At 45.7% G+C, this 19623-nt stretch overlaps 1 protein-coding gene across 3 annotated transcripts in view; it reads left to right on the plus strand.

Annotated features, from left to right (window-relative positions):
- Positions 1 to 19337, plus strand: part of rnf19b (ring finger protein 19B) — a 271584-nt gene extending 252247 nt beyond the window's left edge. For all 3 annotated transcript variants that reach the window (XM_038797518.1, XM_038797499.1, XM_038797508.1), the window contains 6 exons: positions 1995 to 2157; positions 3836 to 3950; positions 8397 to 8537; positions 10683 to 10890; positions 12010 to 12144; positions 16949 to 19337. In XM_038797518.1, the coding sequence (XP_038653446.1) occupies positions 1995 to 2157; positions 3836 to 3950; positions 8397 to 8537; positions 10683 to 10890; positions 12010 to 12144; positions 16949 to 17387 (1201 nt within the window). In that variant the 3' untranslated portion in view covers positions 17388 to 19337. The remainder of the gene's footprint in view (positions 1 to 1994; positions 2158 to 3835; positions 3951 to 8396; positions 8538 to 10682; positions 10891 to 12009; positions 12145 to 16948) is intronic.
- The last annotated feature ends 286 nt before the right edge of the window (positions 19338 to 19623 follow it).

Below are 19623 nucleotides of genomic sequence, written 5' to 3' on the forward strand. Positions count from 1 at the left end.
CTGTTTATCCTAATCACGGAATCTGTCCACCTCCCTTTGTAATTTCTTAGTCCCATCTACCCAACTTACTGTGTCTCTTAGTTTGATGTCCTGGAACAGTTTATTCAGATCAAGAAAGCCCTAGAATTCCCTGGTTTCTTGCTCCCTGCTCTGTTTGCTTATCCCACATGGAGCACCAGTAGGAACATTTATAATGGGGCACAATTCATGGGGGGAGGGGGGGCACAATGGCCCAGTAATTAGCACTGCTGCTTCGCGGCGCCGAGGTCCCAAGTTTGATCCCAGCCCCATATCACTGTCCATGTGGAGTTTGCATATTCTCCCCGTGTCTGCGTGGACCTTGCCCTCACAAGATGTGCAGGATAGGTGGGTTGGTCACATCAAATTGCCCCTTAATTGGAAAAAAAAAAATTGGGTACCCTAAATTTAAAAAATAAGCATAAAGAAAAAAAAAGACTCCATTCACGGCTTTTGGAGCAAAGTCATGCTCCCAATCACAGTGGCCAGGAATTGTTTCTGTGAGCTCCCTGTCCACCATTTAAATAACCCATTGAGATTCATTGACATATTTGGACATGACGGTTGCCATTTGAGCACCAAAGGCCTGTGCTGCATGTAGAATCTTAGCTGATCTAAACCACTGCCCACAGGAATGAAAATTGCTTGAAACAAAAAGCTGATGTCTCTGGTCTTGAGAGAGGATGAGCTGGGGAGGCGACACGATTTTCACATCCATTTTTATTACATTTTGGCACCAGCGTCACACTAAGTGCGCGATTCTCTGCTCCCCACGCTGGGTGGGAGAATCGTGGGAGGGCCACTCTGGCCCCCCCCCCCCGGGCGACACGCCGCTCGGAGAATCGGCGCTCGCCGTTTTTCCCGGCGATTCTCTGGCCCAGATGGGCCGAGCGGCCTGACGACCCAGACGGGTTCACGCCGGCGGCAACCACACCTGGTTGCTGCCGGCGTGAATATCACGCGACAGTTAAGTGTGCGGCCTGTGGGGGGCGGAGAGAGGATCGAGCACCACGGGCGTGCTCGTGAGGTGACTGGCCCGCGATCGGTGCCGACCTCTTTTCCCTCCGCCGCCCCGCAAGATCAAGCCGCCACGTCTTGCGGGGCAGCGGAGGGGAAGACTGCAACCGCGCATGCGCGGCTGACGTCACTTAGGCACCGCCGGCCGCGTCATTCTCGGCGTGCAGCTTTGATGCAAGTGTCAAGGCCCGGCAGCCGAGTTTCTCGCAACGCCGCTCCTAGCCCCCGGGGGGGGGGGGGGGGGAGAATAGGGGGCGAGGAGCGGCCTCCGACGCCGGAGTGAAACACTCCGGGTTTCACTCCGGCGTCGGCCGTTGCGGAGAATCGTGGAGAGTTCAGTAGAATGCTGCAAATGTCAGTCCAATCCTTAAAAACTGACCTTTCTAGTCTCTCATCCACTATAGTCTAAAGTGGCTGTAGCTTGACTCCACATGAGATGAAGTCCACCTGTTATGTCTTGTTTAAAGCTTGGGGGGCGCAGCTATAACATCACTTTCACAATTCCACTGGGTAGTAAGAGCTGACAGTTCGGTAGTTTCCCTTTTCAATCTGTAGAAATTCACCAGTAGTAAAATAAATCTGTAGCTGTTTGGTAATGTTTATTAATAAATCTGTAGCTGTTTGGTAGTGTTTATTACACACGTGCTAAATTCCTTCTTGTTCTGAGCAGGGAGTACAAAATGCCTAAAGCTTGAAACTTGAACTCAGATGCTGCCTGACCTGCTGCGTTTTCCCAGCAATTTCTTCTTGTATTTCAAATTTCCGCCACCTGTAGTATTTTGCCATTTCTATTTATGCTTGTAACTTTGGATGTACTTAGAACGCATATATCAGGGGTCATGTATTGTCCTCCTTCTGTAGTAATGTCGCCATCTAGTGGCATGAGGTGAATCCTGTGATGCCTTGATGTTCTTCTCTTGTGGTAACAATCCCTGACTGCCTTCTGTTGTCACTTCCAGCCCTTCTGGTTGCACGTTTTGGGGGAAGAAGCCATGGAGCAAGAAGAAGAAAATTCTTTGGCAGCTTGGCACACTGATTGGTGCTCCCGTGGGCATTTCTCTCATTGCTGGAATTGCTGTTCCAGCCATGATTATTGGGATCCCAGTTTATGTTGGTCGGAAGGTAAGCATGATTAATATAAAGTATATCTTCTAGCAGCTTGTAACAATGGTCTTTCCTGGCTGTAACATTCTCTGATACCTCACTGTAACAATTATTGAACATAAGCAATAGGAGTAAGGGTTGATCATTCAACCCTCCTAATCTGTTCCAGCATTTAATAAAGTAAGTAGGCCACCATAGTTCCCGAAGACCATAGGCCCTTTTTGAGAGAGAGAGCTGACTGGTAGTGATTTAACCTGGGGATCACCACACCTCGGGTGAGGGGCAAGGTTGAGAAGATGGGATAACCTCATCCGGTATAGGACTTGAACCTGCATTATTCACGATCTTGACATCACAAACCAGCCATCCAGCCAACTGAGCTGGGGTACAAATGCAGGTCATTCTGCAACTTCCCCAATTAACCATTGTACTGTTTCAATGCAGGCATTTAATGTTGTCAAGATATTTAACTGGCGGATCTATCCTAGTTGTACTTGTTCCAGTTTTTATCCCAATGTGTACACACATGCAGTTGCAAAGGGTTACTGGGTGACGACCAGGAGCAAGGACATTGGGTACACCTTAGAAAATAAGGAACCAATCGGTGTGGCAGAGCAAAGGGATCTAGGGGTACAGGTGATCAATCATTAAAAGCAGAATTACAGGTCAGCAATGCAGTTTGAAAACAAACGTCGCATTGGATTTATTTTTTATCTCTGTGGTCAGAACATGGAACTCGGTACCATCGGAAATGGTTGAAACAACAAGCTTCAATGCTTTCAAAAGGAAATTAGATGAGTACATGAGAGATGGGGGGAATAAGAAGATGCATTGGAGGGTTAAGCGGAAATCGACTGAATGGGAGGAGACTCGGGTGGAGTTCATTGGGTTTAACGGCCGTTTCAGTAATTTTTATGACCCAAACCAAAGATTTCCCATTCTGACTAAGTTTGGCTAATTAAGCAAGAGGCCTAAGGCTGATCAAATTGGTTTTGACTGAAAATTACCTCAGCATTTTAGTTTATGTCAGTAGGTTTGGAGGCTTGAGCTTAACATTTATTTTCAATACCTGCAGGTCATTGGAAAAAAAACATTGATTCTCTCTGCACTTGTGTATTTGTTTTACTCCGAACAGTTACACTAGCTAATTTGCAAAGGGGCATAGGGTTCTTTGCTCCCATGTCTTCTGTAATGCCCATAATATAACAAGCACATTATATTTTACATCATATGCTGTTTATCCCAAGTGTGACCCATACTGTGCAACCTAAACCTGTCAATTTCAGGAGTATTATCCCTCAAGATGGGTGGCATGGTAGCACAGTGGGTAGCACTGTTGCTTCACAGGTCCAGTGTTGCCGGTTCGATTCCTGGCTTGGGTCACTGTCTGTGTGGAGTCTTCGCGTTCTTCCTGTGTCTGCGTGGGTTTCCTCCCACAAGTCCCGAAGGACATGCTTGTTAGGTAATTTGGACATTCTGAATTCTCCCTCGGTGAACCCGAACAGGCGCCGGAATGTGGTGACTAGCGGCTTTTCACAGTAACTTCATTGCAGTGTTAATATAAGCCTACTTGTGACAATAAAGATTATTATAAGATAGGAGAAAGTTGGAGGCACTTTTTTCTGAATCTTGAGCGTCCCCATTCCTTTTTGAAGATTGGTGAATATCTTAATTAATTCTGTCTTTTATTCTTTAGATTCATAGTCGCTACAAAGGAAAGAAAACTTCAAAGCACAAAAGAAATCTGGCCATCACTGGAGCAGTTACCCTGTCTGTCATTGCTTCTCCTGTGATAGCTGCCGTCAGTGTAGGTAAGGTCTAAATTTGCAGCGGAAATTGCATTTCACAGCATGTAGATTACACGCTGGATAACGAATATGGTATTAAAATAAGATTCTCTGCTTTGACCCTGCTTTTGAGTTGGAGAAACAAGAACTCTGTGTCCAAGAATTCCTTTTCATCTCTATCTTTAGATCATTGCATTGCAAATATAGCACGCCACAAATGAAATGGTGAGAACCATCAGCTCTACCAGTATTCAATATGGAATTAGCATCTTGGGTTTGCTTGGGAGTATCAATTTAAGCATTCTAATCTCAATATTCTTCTTTGACGAATCTCTTCACCTTTTTGGAGGAATCACCTTGTCTTTCTTTGTTTTTGCTGATGGCACAGGTGAAATTAGGATTACCTGTGTGGGAAATAGCGGCCACAAATCTGTCATGTCACCCTGGATAACCTTTCACTCCATTGCTTATCAAGAATCAAGCACTGCTTTAAAAGTACTCGTAGTCTGCTTCCACTGCCTTTTGAGGAAGAGATTTCCAAAGATTCAAAACCCTCTGAGAGAAAACATTTCTCCTCGTCTCTGTCTTAAATGGACGACCCCTTATTTTTAAACAGTAACCCTTAGTTTTAGATTCTCTCAAAAGGAAACATCCTATCTGCATCCAACCTGACAAGATCCCTTAGAATCTTAAACGTTTCGATCAAGTTGCCTCTTATTCTGCGAAACTCCAGCAGATACAAGCCTAGCCTGTCCAACATTCCTCAAAAGACGACTCACCCATTCCAGGTGTTGGTCTGGTAAACCTTCTCTGAACTGCTTCTAATACATTTACATCCTTCCTTAAATAAGGTGACCAATACTGTACATAGTACTCCAGATATCTGACCAGTTCCCAGTACAACCAGGGGCTGGTTTAGCACACGGGGCTAAATCGCTGGCTTTTAAAGCAGACCAAGGCAGGCCAGCAGCACGGTTCAATTCCCGTACCAGCCTCCCCGAACAGGCGCCGGAATGTGGCGACTAGGGGCTTTTCACAGTAACTTCATTGAAGCCTACTCGTGACAATAAACAATTTTCATTTTCATTTCATTTCATTTCTACTGAATCATAACCACCCTACTTTGTATTCCATTCCCCTTGCAATAAAATATAGCATTTTATTAGCTTTCCCAACTACTTTTTGTACCTGCATATCAGCCTTTTGTGATTCATGCTCCAGGACACCCAGAACCCTCTTCATCTCTCAACTCTGCAATCTCTCAATAGACAATAAGCTTCTCTTTTTAATTCTTCTTGCCAAAATGGACAATTTCACATTTGCCCACATTATACTCAATTTGCCAAACCTTTGCCCATTCACGTAACCTATCTATGTCCCTTTTGTAGCCTCCTTACTGTCCCCTTCACAACTTACTTTCCTTTTTATTTTTGTGTCATCAGCAAATTTAGCAACCATGGGCGAAATTCTCCGACCCCCCAGCAGGGTCGGAGAATCGCCCGGGGCCGCTGAAAATCCCGCCCCCGCCATTTCCAGAATGTTCCCACCCGCAAAAAGTCGGCGTGCCGTCAATCCCGCCGCCCGCCTCGGAGAATGGCGGGGGTCGGCGGGAGGCTACAGGTTTCTGTGCTGCCGTATTCTCCGGCCCGGATGGGCCGAAGTCCCGCCGCTGAGAAGCCTCTCCCGCCGCCGTGGTTTGAACCACCTCTGTGCCGGCGGGATCGGCGGCGTGAGCGGGTACCTGGGACCCTGGGGGGTGCCCCCACGGTGGCCAGGCCCGTGATCGGGGCCCACCGATCAGCAGATGGGCAAATGCCGTGGGGGCACTCTTTTTCTTCCGCCACGGCCTCCACCATGGCAGAGGCGGAAGAGAATCCCCCAGCGCGCATGCGCCGGTGGTGACATCAGCGGTAGCTGACGCACCGGCGCATGCGCGAACTGGCGAAGGCCTTTCGGTCAGCATGGGCGCCGGGTGTCAAAGGCCGCTGGAGCCGGTTTGGGCGCCAGTCGATGTGGTGCCAACCGTGCTGACGCGGGCCTAGCCCCTCAATGTGTTGGGCTTGGCCCCTAAAGGTGCGGAGAATTCCGCACATTTGGGGAGGCCCGACGCCGGGACACCCCGCCCCGCCGGGTAGGGGAGAATTTCGCCCCATATCTTCGGTCCGTTCAACCAAGTCATTTTTAAATTGTAAAATGTTGATGCCCCAGCACTGATCCCTGTGGTACACCACTTATTATGTCCTGCCAATTAGAAATAAATCACTTATGCCAACTGTCTGGCTAGCTAACAGGAAATAACCTTCTATCCATGTTAATGTTTTCCCCCCATCCACCTTTTATTTTCTGCAATCATCTCTGATGTACCACCTTATCATGTCCCTTCTGCAAATCTAAGTACAGTACATCCATGGGTTCCCCTTTATCTGCAGTACATGTGACTCCTTCAAAGAACTCCAATAAATTGGCCAAGCAAAACCATATTCACTGCCTGGTTGCCTTGAAAGTTTCCAGGTGCATTGTTATAACATATTTCCCGATGACAGATGTTAAGCTAATTATCCTGTAGTTCCTTGCAGTGTCTCCAACCCTTTTTATGAATAAAGGTGCTACAGTCCAAAGATGTGCGGGTTAGGTGGATTGGCTATGCTAAATTGCCCGTAGTGTAAGGTTAATGGGGGGATTGTTGGGTTACGGGTATACGGGTTACGTGGGTTTAAGTAGGGTGATCATTGCTCGGCACAACATCGAGGGCCGAAGGGCCTGTTCTGTGCTGTACTGTTCTATGTTCTATATTTGCTATTTTCCAATCTAATGGAACCTTCCCCAAATCTAGGGAATTTTGGAAGATAAACCAACACATCAACTATCTCACTAGTCTCACTTTTTTGAGACCCAAGGATGAAGTCCAACCCGACCCGCCGGGGACTTGTCAGCCGACAGCTCCAACAACTTACTCAGTACAACTTCCCTGGTGCTAATTTTGCTTAGTTCCTCTCTCCCTTCCATTTCCTGTTTTACAGCTATTTCTGAGATATTTTCTGTATTCCCTATATTGAAAATCAATGCAAAATAGCTGTTCAATTCATCTGCCTTCGATCCCGGTCCTGGGTCATGTCAGTGGGGAGTTTGCACATTCTCCCCGTCTCTGTGTGGGTCTCACCCCCACAACCCAAAGATGTGTAGGGTAGGTGGATTGACCACGCTAAATTGCCCCTTAATTGGAAAAAAATAATTGGGTACTCTAAATTTATTTTTAAAGAAAGAATTCATCTGCGTTCTCCCTATTTTCCATTGTTAATTCCCCAGACTTACTTTCTGTGGGCCCAATGCTCACTTCGTAAAATTTTCTCATTTAAGTATCTATAGAGACTCTTGTTGTTGATCTTTTTGTCATTCTTTTGCTATTCTTTATATTCTGCCCAATTTTCCGACCTGTCACCCATCTTGCACGATTATGTATTTTTTCTTTCAGTTTGATATTGCCTTTAACATTTTAGTTAACCACAAATGGTGGGTCCTCCACTTTCAGAATATACACATTCAGAAAGATTCCAAGTGGAGGACCCACCATTTGTGGTTAACTAAAAAGTTAAAGGCAATATCAAACTTAAAGAAAAAATGTCTTCCAATGCATCTCTATTGACCTATCCCTTAATCTCATTTGCCTGTTCACTTTTTTTTCACCAATTAGCAGGCTTGCTTAACTTTTTCTGGTCAGTCTTCAGATCATGAGCCAATAAGGTGGGCTAACCTTTCTCTCGGGATGAAAGGACTTAATGTACCACCGTCTGCTATAACTAAATAAATAGCGACCTCATTGTGTTTTCATGTATTTGGGCTGAATCAACTAGCTCTCATCATCTCCATTTGAAGTAAATGTCGAGCTCCAACATTTCATAAACTGACTTTTTATTTGGTGTTCGTAGAATATGAATTCTTGCAGTCTATAACTTTTAAAAATAACTTTAAAGAAGAAAAACTATAATTGCCAAGCATGGTAATGCCTTATCTTGAAAAAATTCTCAGTGGTATGTTTGGATATCTCAGAAGGCCAACAAGATTTTGAAGAGGTATTATGAATGTTTTTTAGAGACAGCACGATGGTGCAGTGGTTAGCACTGCTGTCTCACGGCGCCAAGGTCCCAGGTTCAATCCCGGCTCTGGGTCACTATCTGTGTGGAGTTTGCACATTCTCCCCATATTTGTGTGGGTTTCATCCCCACAACCCAGATTAGGTGGATTGACCACGCTAAATTGCCCCTTAATTGGAAAACAATAATTGGTACTCAAAATTTATTTTAAAAATGAATGTTGGTATTTGCGTTCATACAGGATGATTTATATACAAATAATTAGCAAGTAAAATCAGCTCTGCTCTAATTGATTACAACAATCCATCATGATAGAGCATTAGAACTTGGCTTTTTCATCAGCAAGACATGTTTAAGGCCTGGTCTATTTTTCTTTAAGGAATCGGAGTTCCTATCATGTTGGCGTATGTTTATGGCGTGGTTCCAGTGTCACTTTGTCGTGGGGGTGGTTGTGGAGTCAGTACAGCCAATGGAAAAGGAGTGAAGATTGAATTTGATGAAGACGATGGACCAATTACAGGTAACTCTTGGACATAAATCTGTTAGTCACTTTAAGATGAATGAATCCGTATTCAGCAATGAATTAGAAATTGTAGCCAATCATATTGTAGCTTTATCGGCCAGTTTAGTATGTTTGCATGTATGTCGCCCGGTGTCTACATGTGTTGGGAAAGTGGCGTTGAGATAAATGATCAGCCATGATCGAATCGAATGGTGGAGCAGGCTCAATCCTAAGAATACACACATGTTTGCTCATCTGTGTCAGCTGTCTTTGTGGTGCATTTAGTTGCTCACTAGAGTGTATATGCTTGCTCACCTGACTATGTGCATCTGTTTGCTCAATGTGTGTGTATGCATGCATCTAATCCATCCAATTCACGCGATGCCGTTCTGACGCCGATTCTCCGGTGACTGGAGAATTGGCATCGGCGCACCGCTGGTCGGGGGCCGCTCAACGTTCTCCCTCCCACCCCCCCCCCCCTTCCCCGCTGCCGATTCTCCCAGCGCGATGGGCCGAGTGCCCGCCGAGTTAGGCCGAGTCCCGCTGGCGCCATTCTCAATTGGTCCTACCCGCGCGATTGGGGCCTACCGATTGGCGGCTGGTCTTATCCTAGTGGGTGCCTATGTTCCTCCGCGTCTGGCCCCTGGAGCTCTCCGCCATGTTGCGTCGGGGCCAGCGCGGAGAAGGCAACCCATCCGCGAACTCGCGCCGGCTGTAGCACGGACCCGCTGCACCTGTTCTAACGCCTGTATCGGCAGCTGGAGCAGCGTGAGGCTCTCCAGTGCCGTACTGGCCCCTGTGCGGCGCAGGATCGCTGCTCCTAGGGGCCTGTTGACGCCGTTGTAAAACGCTCCGGCGTTTACGACGCTGTCAACACTTAGCTTCAGGATCCAAGAATCCTGCCCCCTAACTTTGTTTTAGAAACCATGAAGGAAAGTCACTGAACAAATTCACAGGAAACTGCTGATGAACCTTTAACACAGAATAACATATTTATCGAACAAGAAAAATGCACTATATTACACCAGACAAAATAATTGGAAAAATCTCAGAACAAGTACAAGAAGATTCTTCAGATTTGCACAATTCCTTTACACCAGCAATATCCCTACTGACATGTAAACCAGAGAAGAGGTACAAAGACTTGGGACTGGCACAGTTGCACATGGTTTTCTTCTGGTAAATTCCTGAGTATTCACTTTATAATTCTCACCTCACATCTCACCATGAGACTTTCAATAAACCCAAAAGATCCAACCTTTTTATTGAGAGTCTGTCCAGACTCCCAGACACACAAACTCTCAAACAATCTATTTTATAGTTCTTATTTATTCAATTTAAACATCGTACATTGTTCATAACAGTATAACAATATTCTCGCCACTGTGTGTGCACATGTGCTCACCTGAAAAAGCTGTGATGTGCTGGGGATGGAACCATTTTCTTTTCACCGAGTGACTGCAATAAGTACACAGTAGACCACAAACTGATCTAGCATTCCCCAACATTACTTTTCACAATAAACCCGACCCTCAATCTCAAAGAATGTAGACTAATTGTTAAAACTAGCTGTTGTTGATTACATCAAATAAATACCACTGAATTTGGAATAAGGAATGTTAACTTAAGCTTGCAAAAAAGGCGGCGGCTCTGACTATAAGTTAGTTTTGTACAAATTAGAAGAATGAGAATTTACATGTGCTTGATAATAAGCCATTGGGGTGGTGCAGTGGTTAGCGCTGCTGCCTCACGGCATCAAGGACCTGGGTTCGATCCCAGCCCTGGGTCACTGTCTGTGTGGAGTTTGCACATTTTCCCCATGTCTGCATGGGCCTCACCCCCACAACCCAAAGATGTGCAGGGTAGGTGAATTGGCCATACTAAATTGCCCTTTAATTGGGGGAAAAAAAGAATTGGGTACTTTAAATTTATTTTTTAAAATTAATGATAACACATCAAGTAGGTCAGAATTTAACCTTAATAGTCTCACTAAGAATTAGTTGTATTTTGCATTCATGAAAGGGACAAGTGGTAAGTAAAGAAACATTAAATAATCATGAGGAACGTTTCTGACAATATTCTCAATAAATTAGATTGTTTTCTTCATCTCCCTTTCGTGCCTTGTCTTTACCATCTCCTGCTAATTTCCTCCTGACCTTTCAGTTGCTGATGCGTGGCGTGCTCTGAAGAACCCCAGTATTGGAGAGAGCAGTGTCGAAGGATTGACTAGTGTTCTGAGCACCAGTGGCAGCCCCATAGATGGTGTGAGCGTAATGCAGAGCAACTACAGTGAGACTGCTAGCTTTGCAGCTTTATCAGGAGGCACGCTAACTGGAGGGGCACTATCAGGGAGCAATGGACAGCAGAGCAGGTACATTTTAAGTCCATTTTTGTCTGTAAAGATGTAAAATAAATTGGGAAATGGGCAGTAGTATAGGCTGAAATAATACTTGGTCATCTCATGGTTCCAATCCAGACTAACGTTCACTCCAGACAAGGTGACCTCCTTTCTACCTTGTATTGTATTGAAGACGCTGTGTGCTAATGAATTGTAAATGAATCAATGGCATAACGCCATCACATGTATAGCTCCTGGAGCATGTTGTATAACATAAAAGACACACTGTTCTATTACATCAACATTTCCACTGGAAGGTAATAGCAACAAACCCATCCCAAATGGTCCAAAGGATGACGTGATGTCTGTAATCAAAATTTGCAGGAACCCTTTCAGTTTCAGATCTGTTTCAAATCGCTAAAAGTACAAAATACAGCCCTATCTTGTAGTCACCACTGAAATGCAGCATTCAAAATGAAGAGTGGAAGGGCAGCACGGTGGCCTAGTGGTTAGCACAACCGCCTCACGGCGCTGAGGTCCCAGGTTCGATCCCGGCTCTGGGTCACTGTCCGTGTGGAGTTTGCACATTCTCCCCGTGTCTGTGTGGGTTTCGCCCCCACAACCCAAAGATGTGCAGAGTAGGTGGATTGGCCACGCTAAATTGCCCCTTAATTGGAAAAAATAATTGGGTAATCTAAATTTATTAAAAAAAGACAGCATCTTAATATGGCATTTGGAGTTAGTGTAAGTGTGATGCTATAAATCTATTCTTCTCCTGTCCTATTTCATGGACAGTTTATCTGTCACTTTGGGGTTTAAGTATTAATACAACTGAAGGGTGCCTTTCAAGGGATTGAATGATCTGTTCTTGCCATGCCCTTATTGTAGAACAAAGATATGCCAATTGTAGGGCAGGTTGGGGTTACCGGGGTTAAGTTGGTGACTGAACACAGCAGGAGGCTTGGACAAAGGGGAACTTAAGGAATGGTTGCTGTTACTTGTGATACAGTAATGCATTCAACAGTAAAGCTGAACCTGGAGAATAAAAATCAATACGGTGCACCAAACTTCAAGTAACTACTCATATTTAAGAGAGAACTTGATAACTAACTCAAGTTTGGTATGACTTTATAAAAAAACTGTATTTTACAGGTTGGATATTCGGGCTGATATTAAAAAAAGCTACAGTTTGAATAAGGATTCCATCAGCCTTGGAGCAACCAGTGATAATGCCAGCACCAGGGCCATGGCAGGTTCGATCATCAGCTCATACAATCCACAGGACAGGTGAGGAGCCTTAGCTGAGGAGCCTCCTTCTAATAGACATTGAAGCTGTTTGAAAATAGTTTAATGCTTTCTAATCCATATCCTCAAAGTAATGAGCACTGTAAATCAGATTCATTTCATTTTGGCAATACATTTCTCTTTCATTTTGGTTTGTCACAAACAGCACCAGGGACCTGGGAACATGTTGCTTGCTTATCTTCCCAATTACAGCTGGTTTGAGCCTAGAGAATGAGGGGGGAAATAAATAAAAAGGAATTTTATGCCCAAAGAAAATCCATTAAGTAGAGTTCCTAAATTTGCATCGTGCTGCTCTCGCATCTTACAAGATCTTACTCTTGCAAAGCCGCTCATTTAATAACATATTGTTGATTGATAAATCATTGATCATCTCATTAGGAAAACGTCAAATAACAAATGCCCAGCAGTCCAGATGGCATCTGGGGAGAGAGAAACAGTTAATGTTTCAAGTTCATGATCTTTTACCAGAACTGGAAAAAGTTAGACATGTAATCGGTTTTAAGCAAGTAGAGAGATAGGAAGGAAGAAACAAAGTCTGTGATATCATGGAGACTATCACAGAATCATACAATATACAGGGCAGAAGAGGCCCTTCGGCCCATCGAGTCTGCACTGACAGATGAAAAACCCTAACCTGCCCACCTAATTCCACTTGTCAGCACTTGGCCCATAGCCTTGAATGGTATGACGTGCCAAGTACTCATCCAGATACTTTTTAAAGAATGTGAGGCATCCTGCCTCTACCATCCTCCCAGGGCCGGCCCAAGGTACCGGCAACTGGGGCAGTCGCCCGGGGCGCCATGTGCTAGGGGGCGCCAAAGACTCGAGTCCCGCGCATGCGCAGCTGGGCCGGTGCCAACCAGCGCATGCGCGGTGGCCGCCCTCCCCCAGGGCGGCCCCCCCTCCGTCCGCCGCCTCGGCCCGACCCGCCCCCCCCCCCCCCGCCGCCTCGGCCCGACCCAGCCCCCCCCCCCCCCCCCCCCCCCCGCCGCCTCGGCTCGCCCCCCCCCCCCCCCCCCCCCCCCCCGAAGGGCGCTGAAGTTCAGCTTGCCTGGGGCGCCAGCAACCCTAGGGCCGGCGCTGCATCCTCCCAGGCAGTGCGCTCCAGTGCTCTCTGGGTAAAAAGTTTCCTCCAATTCCCCTCAACTTGCCAACCCACACTTTGAACTTGTGTCCCCTGATGACTGACCCTTCAACTAAGGGGAACAGCTGGGGCGGAATTCACCACCTGCCCCCCCAACACCGGGTGGGAGAATCGCCGGGGCGCCGCGAGTCCCGCCACGCCGCCCCGGCACCCGCACATTATTCCCCCCCCCCCCCCCCCCCAAAAAAAACCCAGCGCGGCAAGAATCACGGCTGGCCGCTCGGAGAATCGTCGCTCACCGTTTGGAAAAGGCGAGCACCGATTCTCCGGCCCGGATGGGCCGAGCGGCCGCTCCAACACGACAGTTCCCGCCGGCACCGTCCACACCTCATCGCTGCCGGCGGGAACTGCGCAGGAACGCTGGGGGGGGGAAATGGGGGTTCCTGCACCGGGGGGGGGGCCTTCGATGGGGTGCCCACCGATCGGCGGGCCGACCTCTCTAAGGGAGGACCTCCTTTCCTCCGTCGCCCCGCAAGATCCATCCGCCATCTTCTTGCAAGGTGGACTCGGGGAGGACGACAACCGCGCATGTGCGGGTGACTTCATTTACGCGGCGCCGCTTTTTACGCGGCGCCAAGGTCCAGCGCGCGTAAATGCCGCGATGCCACCTCTAGCCCCCTGGGGGCGGGAGAATCGGGGGCTGGGAGCGGGCTCCGACGCCGGAGTGAAACACTCGGTTTTCACTCCGGCGTCGGCACTTCGACTCCTGTTGGGAGAATTGCGCCCCTGCTCTTTAATCACCCTGTCCATGTCCTTCATAATCTTGTACACCTCAATCAGGTTGTTGCATCTCCGTTTTCTCTACTCCAGAAAAAACAACCCAAGCCTATCCAACCTCTCTTTATAACAAAGGTTCCATCCCAGACAACATCCTGGTGTAACGCCTCTGCACCCCTCTCCAGTGCAATCACATCCTTCCTATTACGTGGCAATTGGAATTGCACACAGCACTCCAGCTGTGGCCTTATCAAAGTTCTATACAACTCCATCATGTAATCTATGCCCCGATTGATAAAAACGAGTGTCCCATATGTCTTTTTCACCACCCTATTAACCTGCCCTTCTGCCTTCAGACATCTATGGACAAACCCGCCAAGGTCCCTTTGTTCTTCGGAACTTCCCAGTGTCAGACCTTTCCTAGTATACTTCCTTGTTAAATTATTCCTTCCAAAGTGTAGCACCTCATATTTACAGGGTTAAATTCCATCTGCCACTTATCCGCCCATTTGACCACCCGGTCTATATCTTCCTGTAACCCAAGACACACAACCTCACTGTTTTTAAAAAAATAATTTTTATTCATATTTTTCAACAACAAATTTTCTTCCAACAGTTAAAGTAAACAAGGTGTAAAACTAAACAGAAACAGAAATCCCCCCCAATACAAAGTAATAAATTAATAACTAATAACAATACAAGAAAAAGAAGAAAAAATAGCAAACTCACCGTCGCAAAAACAAACCCCCTTAAATCCCCGAACCCCCCCGCCCCGGGTTGCTGCTGAGACTGACCACCCTCTACCTCTCCGCCAGGAAATCGAGAAAAGGCTGCCACCGCCGGAAGAACCCTGTTACCGACCCCCTCAGAGCAAACTTAATCTTTTCCAGCCTGCTGAACCCGGCCATGTCATTGATCCAGGCCTCTGGGCTTGGGGGCTTCGCGTCCCTCCACTGTAAAAGAATCCTACGCTGGGCTACTAGAGACGCAAAGGCCAGGGTACCGGCCTCTCTCGCCCCCTGCACTCCCGGCTCCGATGCTACCCCAAAGATAGCGAGCCCCCAGCCCGATTCCACCCTGGAACCGACCACCTTGGACAAAGTCCCCACCACCCCCTTCCAAAACCCCTCCAACGCCGGACATGCCCAGAACATGTGGGTGTGGTTCGCCGGGCCTCCCGAACACCTCCCGCACCTGTCCTCCCCCCCCCCCCCCAAAGAACCGGCCCATCCTGGCCCCAGTCATGTGCGCCCTATGCAGCACCTTCAGCTGAATTAAGCTGAGCCGTGCGCAAGAAGAGGACGAGTTCACCCTCTCCAGGGCATCCGCCCACGTCCCATCATCAATCTCTTCCCCTAGCTCCTCCTCCCACTTTGCTTTCAGCTCCTCCACCGAGGCCTCCTCCCCCTCCTGTATCACCTGATAAATCGCCGAGATCCTCCCCTCACCGACCCATGTCCCCGAGAGCACCCTATCCTGCACCCCCCTAGGCGGCAGCAGCAGGAACTCCGCCACAACCTCACTGTTAACCACCCGGCCAATCTTTGTGACATCTGCAAACTTATTGATCCTACCCCCAAATAGTCATCTGTCATTTATATAAATGGCAAACAATCGGGGGCCCAGCATGGATTACGCCACTGATTACCGGCCTCCAGACACTAAAGCAGCCATCTGACATCCTCTCCGTCTCCTACCACAAAACCAATTATGAATTTTGTATCAAAATCCACCTGATCTACAATTCCTCCAAATATTGAAATTGTTCACTATTAGATGAACAGTGGTACATTAGCAGAGATTAAAAACTGGAACATTGCTGCACTCCACAGAGTTGAAAACTGCAGTGCTCACAATTCACTCAGAATTGAACCAATTGCCCGAGTGGTTTGTTTAGGAATTTTATAAAAAATAGATTGAAAAAAGCTATATTTAAACAAAGTAATTTTAAAGCAAATTGTATTACTTTTACAAAAAGACACTTGAGATAACGTTGATTAATGTTAGAGACAACTTTGATGCTCTCATTAAAGCTACAAGTGATGAGCAATTTATCCCAGCAGCCAATAAACAAAGTACACATTATTGGAAAGTATCTGTTTCACACACTCACCAAGACTGGTCTGTTCAGCCTTTGCTTCTGGCTAGAAACCCAGTGATAAAACAGAGACCGGTTAGTCACGATTTACAACCGGGACTTGGGCTCAGGTTAGCAGTTGGGAGTTATCGTGTTCAAGTCAGGCAAAGTGGCCACTTAGAAACCATAGACTCTACAGTGCAGAAGGTGGCCATTTGGTCCATCGAGTCTGCACCAACCCTCTACTTCGGCCCACTCGCCCGCCCTATCCCTGTAACTGCATGCTTTGATCATGGCCAATCCATCTAACCTCCACATTTTTGGGCACTAAGGGGCAATTTAACATGGCTAATGCATCTAACCTGCACCTCTTTTCACCCGGAAGAAACCCATGCAGACATGTGAAGAACATGTAAACTGCGCAAGAGTCACCCAGAACCAGAATTGAACCTGGATCCCTAGTGCTGTGAGGCAGCAGTGCTAACCACTGCCACCTGCCACACTTGTGATGGGGAAGTGTATCATTTTCGTTAGTTTTTATGATTGTGAAAATTGATCATAACTTTAGCTTTGGATGAAAAAAGCAGCTTGATGAATCATATCTGATCTTGTCTTATCAAAACTTTCTCGCCCAACTTCAAAGGAATTGGAAAGAAATGATACTTAATTATGGTTCAGATCACAAAGGGCTACGATTGTTACAGTTAGATATTCAGAGTATGGAATGTTCCTAACTAAGATGTTGAGACTGCTTATGGAAGTGGCCTACACCCTTATAACCGAGAGAAAACCTAAATTTTTAACAGAGGACTTCAAGCAAGGTATTTTAATATTTATTTTTATTACAGGGAGTGCAATAATCTGGAAGTGCAAGTTGACATTGAAACCAAACCTAGCCACTTGTGTTTAACCACTGGGAGCAGCATTGATGAAGCGCTTCACATTTACACTCAGTCAGTAGAGGGACTCTGCTGTGAAGAGAAGGACAATTCTTACAACAGTGACCACAGGGACTGCATCACAAGCAAAGCATGCGACGTAACACTTGCTCAACCTGAGAGCATAAAAAGTGAAGAAGATAGCACAGACAGTCAGTCAGACGATGTGCCTGACATTAGTTATGATGAATGTGATTCACCCAGTCCAATTAATGGCAGCCAATTGGAGATTGCTGCTTCAGATATCAAGCTCATAAGTAATGAGAGCTTGGGGTGTGATGTCGATGAACCAAGGGAATATATTCTTGACAAAGATAGGCAGCCAACAGAGACTGTATACTATGTCTAACCCCATAATCATCACTTAATTCATCAACACACAACATGCACCTTACTCTTCACCCATGGAAATATATTATATTCAATGTCTCGTCATTAATGTGTTTAAATGTACAAGATTACATTGCACAATCACACCGTTCACAATAGTAAATAAAGATATTAATTGCTTATTTCTTGATTAATTTTGTGAAATCTGATCGCTCTTCCACTGTTACTTTTGCATGAATTTAAGCAGAGCTGTATGTTTCTCAGAATTCTTCCCCAGCAAAAAAAAAAACACCCTCGGCTCTAAGGGAATGATGGACATTTCAAAATTGTTCTCAGTTGTACTAAATGTGAAGTTTTGCCTCGGTGCTGTGTGTCTTGGAGCCCTGCTCTTTCTGCCTTGTGACACCTGAATACGAAACAATCAATCCATTTATAAAAAGAATAATTAGATCCAAAATGTGGTGACTGGTATGTGGGTTCTGTCTTACAAGAGGCCACACGCCAATGTGGTTACATACCAAGTGGGGACATTGAAAGGTAGAGTAATAAAAATAGTCTTTATTTTGGATTTCCAGATCACTTCAAGCTTTGAACATGCATCTAAACAAACAAAGTTGTTGCTGCAAAGTCAGTTGTGCTGGTGTAAACTGGCCTCAACTCCACACACCCAGGCGGTTGTAGATTTATGTTGCTGTGAGAAAAACAGGAACATCTGTCTCTTCATGAGGAAATGGAACAAATGAAAGTCTCATTGTGACTTGGTTTGATCAAAATGGTCATGTATTTTAGGGCAGCCCCAGTGACATTCAGCTTCTGTGAGCAGGTGGTGGTAGTTGGGAATCTGAATTATGCTAAGTCTTTGGGCAATTGAGAGAGGGTTTCTTGCTTTAATGACTGAACAATATCTCATTACCTGAAATGCCTTCTAAATATGCCTGGAGTGTACTCGTGACCTTTTTGCACAGAAGTTTTCCAGGGATCTCTCTACTGCTAATGAGATTATATAAATAGCCTGATCAGTGTATTTTAATGGTTATCGCAATTCAAAGTAGTCCAGTAAGCAATCTGGGCATTGATTGTCACACTACCAGGAGAACATGATACTGAGGACAGCTTACTGTTTCTCAAGTCAGCCCATTCTGTTTTAAATATGGTTTCTGGTTGCATCTATCTTCTCTTAATTGTTACTTTCTTGTAACAAGGTAGAAAATGAAATGGACAAAAAGCTATATATTTAATTTATAATGTTTTGAAAAAAGCAAACAATTGTATTTTCTGATTTACTAAATGCTACTGTGGTTCTCAAATTGCTTTAAACACCATCTCCTTTTAAACCCAAGGGGTTGGTCTAATGTAGTAGGTAAAGGCTGTGCTTGATGGGAATATTTAACTATGTAGCATAGTCCAAGTTTTGGTTTCCTGGCTGCTATTCTCAGCTGGGGGGCAATGGTGATGCTACAATTGCTGTTACACTCCATAGTACGGCAGAGTTTCCACCCCTGAATACGGTCCATTGATTGACCCCTGCTAGAACGTTTGTGTTGATGTCAAATGAGAAAAAGATTGGACTTGCATGTGATGCTCTCCATAATTGACAGCCTGTTGAGTGCTGACACTCTTCTTTTAGGATCACATCAGGAGCAACGAGTTGACCAAATCCTTTGGACATCTGCTGGTGTCTGTGGACCCATACTCCAGCAAGTAGGTGCCTCCAAGAAAGGACTGGGAATGACATTGCAAAATACTTGAAATACAATCCCTGGTAGTAGAGTTCTATTGTCTATGGATTGTCACTCCCTGGAAAACATGCAAAGCTGGAGGATTCTTCAGCTCCCTGATCCTACCACAGTGCCGCAGAAACAACAAATAACAGTGCAAGCAAGAATCTGTTGTCAGGGCGGGTCTTGCTTTTTTATTTTAAAACTGCCACTTTGTTATTGCTTTTATGTAAATAAACAAATAAAGCAAATCACTGACGTTGTCTCTGACAGTAACTTTCACATCTATTTGACTCAATTTATTTGTCATGTTAAATGCATCATGTTACGGCTACCTAGCCAGATCCCAACAGTGGCTAAGACACTGGACCAGAACTGCAACGTTTTTTTACATTTTTAAGACTGTACGAAAAGATATAGGGCTTGGTTATATATTTTTTTTTTAACAAACAAAGCTTTATTAGAACAAAAGAGAATTTTTAAAAAACCTAATAAGAACAGCTTACATGTATTTAACCCCAACAAACAATTTTCTAT

The sequence above is a fragment of the Scyliorhinus canicula genome, chromosome 1 (genome assembly GCF_902713615.1).
Source record: "Scyliorhinus canicula chromosome 1, sScyCan1.1, whole genome shotgun sequence".
NCBI classification, from domain to species: domain Eukaryota; kingdom Metazoa; phylum Chordata; class Chondrichthyes; order Carcharhiniformes; family Scyliorhinidae; genus Scyliorhinus; species Scyliorhinus canicula.